This window comes from Balaenoptera borealis (genome assembly GCF_965194805.1).
Source record: "Balaenoptera borealis genome assembly, chromosome: 2".
Classification (NCBI taxonomy): domain Eukaryota; kingdom Metazoa; phylum Chordata; class Mammalia; order Artiodactyla; family Balaenopteridae; genus Balaenoptera; species Balaenoptera borealis.
In genome coordinates this window covers 155,221,939-155,232,394 of record NC_138867.1, presented here as the reverse complement: position 1 = coordinate 155,232,394, position 10,456 = coordinate 155,221,939, and the positions used below count along the sequence as shown (strand labels likewise).

The 10,456-nt window shown below is 53.4% G+C and overlaps 2 protein-coding genes across 2 annotated transcripts in view; both read right to left on the bottom strand.

Moving 5' to 3' along the window:
* Nucleotides 1–2,098: 2,098 nt before the first annotated feature.
* FOXI1 (forkhead box I1) lies at nt 2,099–6,217 on the bottom strand. The gene is made up of 2 exons (XM_082378785.1): nt 5,211–6,217; nt 2,099–3,764 (listed from the first exon to the last, which is right to left on the bottom strand). The coding sequence occupies exons 1-2, from the start codon at nt 5,959–5,961 to the stop codon at nt 3,205–3,207; spliced, it is 1,311 nt and encodes a 436-aa protein (XP_082234911.1). The 5' UTR covers nt 5,962–6,217; the 3' UTR covers nt 2,099–3,204.
* Nucleotides 6,218–6,306: 89 nt separating this feature from the next.
* DOCK2 (dedicator of cytokinesis 2) overlaps nt 6,307–10,456 on the bottom strand; it is a 426,319-nt gene continuing 422,169 nt past the window's right edge. The window contains exons 53-54 of the mRNA XM_082378747.1: nt 7,321–10,435; nt 6,307–6,572 (exon numbers count right to left, since the gene is read on the bottom strand). The gene's annotated coding sequence lies outside the window, so the exon portion shown is untranslated. The remainder of the gene's footprint in view (nt 6,573–7,320; nt 10,436–10,456) is intronic.

Below are 10,456 nucleotides of genomic sequence, written 5' to 3'. Positions count from 1 at the left end.
ACTACCATTTCCCTTCAGACTGAGCAATTTCCTTTAGTTTAGGTCTGCAGGTGATTAATTCTTAGTTTCCTTTTATTTGGAAATTCTTTGCATTAGTTCATTTCCACCGTCCTTCAGGTCCCATCTCACCTCCTCCACGCAGCCTTCCTGGGCTCCCAAAACACAGGAGGCCCTCTTCTCAGACACTTTATTGGTGTTGGAGGACGTGTCTTTAACATAGAGCCGCATTGTAGGAGGCTAATAAGCCCAAAGGCCATCCACAGAATTGAATGCTTGGTGGATGACCAGTCCTCTTTCATCCATCCTTCCCTCTCTCCTTCCCTCTCTCTCTTCAGATCCCATTTCTTCTCCGAGGAAGAGAACCAAAAGAGGGCAAGAAGCAGCCTGCAGAAGCTGACCGGGGAGATCCCCTTCTTGACCCGGGTCCCCCCTCCAGCAGTGCGCACTCCCCCCTCCCCTCCCGTGATGCTCTTAGCGGAACTTCGCAGCCACCAACAAGAGTTGTCAGAGCCCTGCAGACACCCCTTTTACTGCCGTGCCCATTACATTCTGGGCTGAAGGAGAGTGGGGACTTTGTGTTGTGGACCTGGGTTCTACATTGCCACCTCCCTCCCGGGGGGCTAGGCTGGTCTCTGTTTGGGCCCCTTCACACCGGGTGCCTTGTCCAGACTGCACACCCGGCAGACCCGTTGTGGGAAAGGAGTGGGGCTCACAGAACGGGCGCCGAGATTATTCACGGAGGGGGGTGTCTGTTTGGGCAAATTTGGCGGCAGTGGGATCTAGTGTGACAAAGAATCCTGGTCCAGCCTTCAGGGACCCACATTCCAACTCTGCCTCTGACTCCATCTCACCAAAGACATTTGTGGGGTCCCTTCCTCTTCCAGCCTCAGGTTTCCATTCTGTGCAGCAAGAGGTCAGCTTGTTCCAAGTTTTCTGAGGTTTTTTTTATGGTCTGAGACTGTATCCCTTCCCTTTACCTCCTCAGCCAGCACTGCATCTGCCTCTACCGCCAGGAGAAGTCTGGCTCTCTGTGGAACGGAGTTCCCCAGGAAACAATCTGAGGGGTTTCTAAGGAGGCCCGCTTTTTCTCATCTCGGTTTTCCTGGTTTTGCTCTCTCATGGTGAGTCCAGGGCTCCCCAGTGCCAGGTGCAGCGGAAGAGTTTTAGCCACGGCATCGATGGATCTGCATCCGAATCCTGGCTGTGTGTCCTTCATCAAGTTCCAGAATCTCTCTGTAAGTTACAGTTTTCTCACCTATACAGTGGAGATGATAGTATTGATTGCACTGGATTATTTGGAGGATTAAATGCAATAAGGCAGGTCAAGTCCTAACACAGTGCCTGGCACGTAGTAAACCTACAACGAATGTCATCATCATCATCATCATCATCATCACTCTTTATCACCTCCTCTCTTACTCCAGGGAAAGGGAGTCCCCCAGAGTCTGAGGGGGCAGCTTGGTATGGCTTGAGCCCTCGGTATGCACATCTGAGGAGGGCTCTCCAACTAGAAGACCTCCAGCTTCCACGCACAAGTCATCCAGCAGGCCTTGTGCCAGGACCCCAGTCACTTGCCAGTGTCCACACTTGTGGGCTGTTGTGAGGATAAAAGAGCTCCCCCTGCACAGCACTTGGCCCAGTGCCTGCCCACAGTCCTCGGCGAATCGTAGCCAATAGGACTGTTGTCACTGCCACTAGGGTCAGCCACGTCTGAGGCTGTACTACAGCGTGATGAGCTGCAGAGTCAGAAGATGAGGGCAGGGACTGCCTGGGGACCTTGCTCAGGCACTCTGATCCTCGTTTTTCTCATCTGTATAATGATGGGATTAGTACCACTCCCTGCACAGGCTTGTTAGGGGGATCACATGATCACAACACAGGAATGACAATTGCATGAGCCGTAATCCGGGCCATATTTTGTGTCCCACAAGCTCTCCTCTTTTTTTGAGGACCTTTGTCCTGTCCGCATGCCAATGTGGCAGAGGGAAAGAGCCTGACACCCGTTCTTTCTCTGCCTCTTGTCCCAAGAGCCTTCAGCTCCAGGCTGCATTTGGCCCCATATTGAGTCAACCAGCAGCCAAGTGACAGGAAAACTCACAAGGAAGGACACACGTAGCTTTTTTTTTTTTAATTAAAAAGAACATAAGAAAACAAAAAATACTTCCCCGGGTGTGCTGTGATGCAACATCACAGGCATGTAAAGTACATACAAAACAAGAAAAAGATCCCAGGAGCAGCACGCATGGACCCCTCTGTGGCGGTCTGCAGCCCCTCCCGGGCTATAAAAAAGGAAGCACTTATTCAGCCTTGTTTCTCTTGGCAGACTCAGCCACCTCCAGCTCACTGGTCCATGACGTGCACACAGGAAGCTGGGCTTTACAAGATTTTGTCAGTGGGCAGTGAGGGGGTGGGGGTGGGGTTTGGGGTGCACACCGCTCCTCTCCCTGCTCTGCCCATGGTCTGCGGGGCTGGGGAAGCAACATCCCCCTGTGGGGAGAGGCTGGACGCATCGTCCTGCTGGGGCACGGATCTGGGCTTCCCCCTTGAGTAGTAGCAAAAGGAGTGTCGGCAGGTAAGTTGGGGGCCATAGAATGAGGACTTGGACCAAGATGAGATGTCCCTAGGGCTGGTACTAAATTTGATGGATGGCCAGAAGGCAGTGGGGAGATTTGCATATGCTTGCCATCATCAGCTCTCCACACTGACCTTCCTTGGCTGCTCAACCAATTCCTCCATCCCTGCCTTCATTGGCCCAAACTTTGGGAGTCACAGAGACCTGGACTTGACTCCTGGCTCTGCCGCTTCCTAGTTTGTCTGACCCTGGGAAAGTTACTTAACGTCCTCAAGCCTCAGTTTTCTCTTCTGTTAAATGGGGAGGTTTATATGACCCTCACAAGGTGGCTGTAGATAGAAAGTACGATCTCGCCTTCAAAGAGCTTAGTACAGCACCCAGCACATAGTAAGTGCTCAATAAATGGCCAAGTGGATTACTGTCATGCAGGCACCAGTATTTCTACTGCAAAGCTGGTTGTGGGTCTGTGGATGGATATGTGATAAACACAAGGTTTACACAATGTTCTAGAAAAACGATGAATTCCTCTGAGCCTCCTGTGTATGTCTGGGCAGTTTGGAGGTCTTGGACCACTTGGACGCTGATATGGAGGACCCCGAGCGTGTCCACCTGGCTCGGGAGCTGTTGTGTTTCTAGACCTCGGTGCCCTCCCTGGGGTAGAGGACGCTGTTTGTGTTGACGCTGTTGTAGAAGTGAGGGCTGAACTGGCTGAGGACGGAGCCTCCATAGCCCAGAGCATTGCTGGGCGCAGGGCTGGCCCACTCACCCCCGCCCGCGTGGCCACTGATGTTGGTGAGTGGGGTGTAGGAGTTGAAGTTCAGCAAGTTCTGCCCCACCTTGTCAGCGGGCTCCGGGCTCAGTCCCGGCGTGGCCACAGGGCGGCCCATGGGGCTTGACCCACTCACATAGGCTGACATGGTGGAGAGGAAGCTGTTGAGGCACGGGGTTCCAGGCGGGGGTGGTGAGGGCTGCTTCTCCGGGGAGCTGGTGGTACCCGGCGAAGCACCATCCAAGATGTCCTGGGCCTCCGCGGTCTTGGGGCTTCCTGCCAGGAGACTGGGCTCCGTTTTCTCCAAGGCCAAGGAGCCCGTGCTGGAGGAAACATCCGATTTTCTCTTCCTCTTCCTGCGGAAATTTCCATTGTCAAACATCTTCTCACAGTTGGGGTCCAGGGTCCAGTAATTCCCTTTGCCTGGCACAAAAGCAGGAGAAGGTAAGTAGAGAGACGGATCCAGTGCTTTGCTTCTGTTCCTTCTTATTGTCATAAACTAAAATCGAAGGTAACAAATGCAGAAAGGCAGAGAACAAAACAGGAATTCCACAAACCCCCCCAAGGCCACAGCACACGGATCTTTATTTAAGCACCCACCTCACACCAAGGCACCCTGGGAGCACAAAGCAAGAGAGGCCTAAGCCATGAAGGAGTTTACAGTGTGGTCTCCTTAAGAAGTTCAAGTACTGGGGAAAGGTGAGGGTGGGGCTTCTTCCATTGCTGATGTGAAAGAAAACTCAGGGAGAAATTCAGGGCTCCCTGAAAGTCTCGGGGGTGAACTCCAAGGATGGACTTGAGTCCCCGCTTCGGACTGAGGGACTCTGGGTGAGCCTCAGTTTCTTAGCATGAGAAGTGGGCCCATTGGACCCTGTCACTTCTTCCTCAGGCTGGCTGTGAAAGAGGGCTAATGCTAGATGTGTAAAAGGGGCTTTGTAACCAGGAAGGACAATCTAAACCCTGCCTGCCTGCATCTCTCGGCCTGAGGGTGAGGCCAGTCTCTGGATGGGATGCTCACCCCCTTCTGGGGGACAAACAGTCCTGCCCTCACAAGCCTCAAAGAGGGTGGAGGTGGGGTTCCTCTGAGAGGTACCCTGGCTTCCTACGTTGGGACAAGAGTGGACTTTAATTCTGGGAAATGGACACATGAGTATTTAATATATTACTCTGTGTACGTCTCTATATTTTAGAAATTGCTCATTAAAAAGTTCACACTGTGGTGTTAGTCACCTCCGTTCAGATTCATTCTCCGTCACTGTCGTCACATCATTCTGTGTCACCCGAGGCAGGCTGCTTCACCTCTAGGTGTTATTTTCCTCATCTGTAAAATGGGTTTCATAAGAGCCACCCCGCAGGGCTGGATTAAAGGAGACGATGTAACTAGGGCAGGCAGCATAATGTGGCCCTCACTGGTTGTTTCACAAACACCGGTCCCTTCCCATCAGGCCTAGGATACACGTGCCTTTATCTAGTCCAAGCACTCATTACCCATCCCCTGCCGGCAAAGGACTTTCTACATGCTGGATTCTGGGGATTCAGGGTAATTGTCACAATCACTGCTGTCCATCGAGCACTCGTTAGCACCAAACACCTCGCATACATCATCTCATGACCCCGCCACCCACAAACCTGCAAAGGAGCCACTCTTACATCCCTATTTTTCAGACGGGGAAACTGAGGCTCACAGGTCACTGACTGGTCAGCGGCACGGCCAGGATCCAAACCCAAATCTGCCTCCAGCGTCCATGTTTACAGATGACTCCCTTTGGCCCCCAGTCTCGGGGGGCACGGCCATATTCAGGACTTTCTGGAATGGGGTGTCGGGAGGACTGAGCCTTCCTCGGGGGCACGAGCCTGCAGACCCCTTACCTGGGTCGTCCTCGTCACGGGGCACCTTCTTGAAGCAGTCGTTGAGAGACAGGTTGTGGCGGATGGAGTTCTGCCAGCCGGCCTTGCTCTTGTTGTAGAAGGGGAAGTTGTCGGCCACATACTGGTAGATCTGGCTGAGGGTGAGGCGCCTGTCGGGTGCCCCGTGGATGGCCATGGCGATGAGCGCCGAGTAGGAGTAGGGGGGCCGCACGAGCTTCATCAGCTCCTCCTGCGAGGGGATAGGCAGCCAGCCCAGCTCGCCGCCCCCCAGCCCGGACACGCCGGGCAGCAGCTGCCTCTGCACCCCGTAGGTCTGGGGCAGGAAGGGGCTGGCGCTGGCGCCCGGCAGGTAAGGCGGCGGGGTCATGGCCGGCCCGTTGAGCCAGAGGTAGGGGTTGGGGGTGGTCCCGTACTCGCCGCCGCCCTCGAAGGAGGGGGGCCGCTGAGGGCTGGGCACGCCCTGGGGGTGGAAGAAGTTCTCGTAGTACAGGTTCATCTCGGGGGGCTCCTGGCCGATGCTGGGGAACTGGGGGCTGCAGCGGGGCGGGGAGGGCGCTGGGAGGTCGAAGGAGCTCATGCTGGGGCCGGGCTCGGCCGGAGCCACCTGCCTGGCACCTGCGCAGGGGAGCTGGCCCTGACAGGTGCTCAGCAGGCCGGCCTCCCACTTATACCCCCGGGCTCGGCTGGCGGCCCCACCCAGGGGCGGCCACCTGCTGCAGACCTGCCCCTTCCTCCTTCGACTGCCACCCATGTCACCGGAGGGGCACTTCCCTGCCGGCCATGGCCACGGCAGGGCCCGTAAGGACACGCTCGGCCAGCTTCCTCGCGGATATTAACAAGGACAAGGGCGCCTGTCTTCTCCTCCTCTGCTTTTCCTTTCCTCCCTCCTCACTGTCTCCCCTCGTTCTCCTCAGCACGTTCCCCCCTTTCCTCCTTCATTCTGTCTCAGCTTGCCTTTCCCCTTTCTCTCCTTCTGAGTCTTCTACCCTCTCAGTTTCCTCCTCTCTCCTCCCATCCTCTCTGCATCTCACTCTTGCTTTCCTCCCTTCTCTCTATGCACTGAGCTGTTTGCGACTCCCTCCTTACAGCCTGTCTCTCCCTGAGCTTGTTTCCAGATCTTTCTACATCTGTCTCCTCTCACTCACGTCCTCACTACCTCTGCTTCTCTCCCTCTTCCTTTCACTCTTGGTCTCTCTCTATCTCACGTCATCTCTGTGTCTCTTCCCCAACCACTCTGTCTCCCTCTTTTTTCTCACCCTGACACCTCACCCAGATTGGAGGGGACACTTTATGAGAAGCCACGTTTTTGGGTCTTTTGAAGTGAAGACACGTCTTCTGGAGTTTCCAGGAGAGAAGCTGGTCCTGGAGAATCAGAAGCACCCCTGGTCAGTTTCAAAAGGACAGCCAGTTATAGGCGATCTCCCTACACACACACACACACACACACACACACACACACACACACACACACACACACACAAACGCGTGCACACACTGCAGGCAGGCAGAGAAAGGCCTGGCGATTCTCCCAAAGGGGCAGTGGAGTTCCTAAAAATAACAACAAAAGGCAGAGGATGCAAATGGGACTCCCGGGGAAAATGAGAGAGAACTTGTACCCTCCAGGTTTCTTTCCGGCCGCAGGGACAAAGCGGGCTCTGGTTCCTTATCTGATCACAGCCCCTTCATGTTTCAGCTTGCAGAGTCCCTCAGGGACCCAGGAGCTGAGGCCAGGATCAGAGCCCACCACGCCCATTCTCCTCACCCCATCTCTGCCCCAGGCTCCAGAAGCAGGTGCCCCAGCCCAGTCCGGCTTCTCTCTGCCTGTGGCCGGTCCGTCCCCTCCCTGGGCTCCGTTCTCCATCTGTGGGCTTGGAGATGACTTATCCCAGCCGCCCCTCCATCCCAGGGCAGGCCCTCAGCTTGCGGAGCGGGTGGGTCCCCTTTCTCAGCGGGCAGGCAGCTGCCCCTGAGCAGGTTTTAGCAGCAGCTGGAGACTTCTCTTTGGGATCAGCAGATTGGAGAAAAGTTTGAGCCAGCCTCTCTGGTCACCACCTCCCTCTGGCCCTCCTGCCTCTACTTCCTTCTTCCTCCCCATTCAACTTCCTCTCACCTCCTCCGGACCTCATGTGTCTTCAAGGCCGAAGAAGGAGGTTGCTTTCTGTCCCAGCTGGAGGAGGTGCTTCCCAAGAATCCTTCCCTGCTTGTGTCTCTGCTCTCCTCCACATCAGGTACACGTGGAAAACCTAAATGCCATCAAATGGATCTCATTAACAGCGTCTTGGTGCCCAGAGGATGGGTTCGGGCACCTCGGTGGGAGGTGTCCTCCCAGGCCCTGAGGAACCCCCTGTCCTCACCATAGAACAAGCGAATGAAAGGTGGCTCAGAAAGGGCATGATTGCCCAGGTGAGGCTTGGGGTCAGCACCCTTTGCACTTTCTTTCCGAAGAGCAAAGTGAAAGAGGCTGCATTTTCATTTAGAGTTTTTCTACCAGGCCTGACTTGCTGAGGGCAGGGCCCTGACTTTTCAAAGGACAGTCACACTGGAGCTCACCAGTACAGATCCAAAGCCTGACAATGAACCTGGCAATGTCAGTTCTGATCATTTATCCTGCAGAATTAAACAGAGCAAGAATTAGCTACAGGAGTATCCACCATAGCATTATCTATAGCTGTAACAAACTGTAACTCACCTGAATGTCCAACCATAGGGGACTGGTTTAAAAAAAAAAAATTAGTATCATTCAAATGATGAAATATTATGCAGCTATGAAAAATAGATTGTAGAATATTTAGTGATATGAAAAAATATTATGTTCTAATAATATTTGAAGAAACAGGCTATAAAATAGCATGATTTTTTTGGTAAAAATACATATTCACACATGTATGTGAACTATGTAAATATAAATATAAAACTGTCGATTATTATTTCAAGATAGGGAATTAGATGTTATTTTGTTGTTGCTAGCTGTAGTTTCTGATTTAAATGATTAGAGAAAGGCAAGCACACATGTGATTTGCTTTGGGGGTTAAATATAAAAGGCCAGCAAGAGGCACTGTAGAAGAGATACAGCAGACACAGGCTCTGAGATCAGGAGGACCTGGGTTCAAATCCCAGCTTTGCCGCTGAACAACTGTGCAAGCTTGACGAGTGATTTAACTTTTCTTGGCCTCAGTTTTTTCAGGTGAAAATGGAAATAATGCTATGAATTCTGTGGATGCTGTGAGCATTCAATGACATAATCAATGTAAGTCATTTAACACGGTAGTTAGAGACACCCTCAAATTTTAATTATATAGAAGAGTCAGTATACATTTGATAAGTACAGTTTATCACTGAGTTTGCTACCTTTCCAGTTAATTGTTTTTTTCAGCGGCATGTGGGCAGGAGGATGGTGTGGCAGGTGGGGATTTACAATGAAGGAACAAAGGGAGGAATACTTAGTGCAGACACCAACTGTACAGCTGGACCCTGCCATCTGCAGGTGAGGGTCAGAGGGGCCCCGAGTCACATGACAAGTTCACGGCTGGGCTGGGTTTGGACCCCATCTCCCGACCCCTTGTTCTGCCCTTTGCCTATTGCTGGGGTCTCCTTCCTTAGAGGTGTTTTTGAGGAATACTCACCTAACCCTCCCATCACACCTGGGCCCTGGTTCCTTCCCCTGGAGATCAGAGGGAGTCCAGCCTGTCAGGAAGCCTTGACCACACAGAGGCTCTGGCCCAGGAGTCCAGGGGCCGGGGATCCCAGCCTCTCATGCCCTCCCCACACCTCGCAACTGGGCCAGGCCTTCACGCCAGGGGCACCCAACTCATCCCCAGAGTCCTCGTTCCTGATTTCAGGAGCACTGCTGCAGCCCTTGGGGTGGGTAACAGGAGCTGCCTGTCCTACCCCCAGGGGAGGTTTGGGGGCCATATCCCAGAAGCCCGCCTGATCTGTCCCAGGGCCTCTGGGAAAAGAGTCAAGTGTCTCTATAAACAAGGGTCCTTTTAGAGATGAAATTATTTTAGCCTTTTTTGAGATTTCCCAGAGGTGGAAATCCAAGCCTGAGAAGGGGTGGCCTGCCCAGCTTCAGGGGAAACAATAAAAGGTTGGACAGGTGGGGCCTGAGCCAGCCAGAGATGCGGGGCAGCAGTTTGCATATTGCAGTCCAGAGGGAGGACATCTTGAATGAGAAAAGACCATATATTCTGAGCCCCAGATTAAGATGTTTGGGACAAGGCAATAGAACATGAAAAACATGCACTCTGGGGCTGGGTGGAGCTGGGTTCAAACCCTTCCTTTGTTGTTTAGTAGCTGTATGATCTTGGCCATGTTTCTTGACCTCACAAAGCCTCAGTTTGCTTATCTCTTAAATGGAGCTGCAAATAGAACCTGTCTCGTGTGCATTTTGCATGAAAAATGATGTGATATATATCAGGTGTAGAGCCCAGGATGTGGCAGACACTGCTGAGGAGGAGGAGGGTGATTGTTGAATGCCTGGGTACCAGAGGACGGATATTGACAGGGAGGCTTGGGCAGAAGGCCCAGCATCTATCCTCCTCCATAGTGTTTTTGCTCTCACCCTGGGACAATCTCACCAGTTGGGGGCAATGCCGGGGGAGAAGGGAAGGCTTTGCCACTCTTCTGGAGCATGTGCCCAGCAGTCGGCCATAGGCACTGGAGCCCATATGGCTCTAGGAGCCCACACAGGCTCAAGGCCTGCAGAAACGGTGAATGTGCACAGGCCCCACCTCCCCAGGGCCACCACCTCTGATCTTGACTTTCATGGGTTGGAGGACTGTGTGAAGAAACAGGCCGAGGAGGATGAATAACCAGAGGCCAAGGAGGCAGGTGGGGTCCGAACTGGCTGCTGCTGCATCACAGGGCAGGGCAGGGAGCAGGAAGCTCAAGCTCTGGAGCCAAACTTCCGGGTCTCAGTCCTGACTCTACTCCTTGGTAAGGTAATACCACAGATAGCGATCAACTGTCCTGGGCCTCAGTTTCCTCATCTGTAAAATGGGGAAAGGCAACTCCCTCCCAGTGTTGCTCTGAGGACTGAGTCCCAGGCACGCACGTAGCACGTGCTCCGTGAATGTGAGCGCTTGTCAGGGGCTGGGAGCCTGAGGGCAAGGGGAGAGGCCTCTGGGGAGAGGGCCACCAGCTGGGGCTACACGTCCCCGAGCTTGTGCACTTACCTGCCTTCCCTGGATTCCCCTTTTGTAAGCTTGGCTCCTCGGGCTCTGTTCCTTAGTACACATGAAACACAA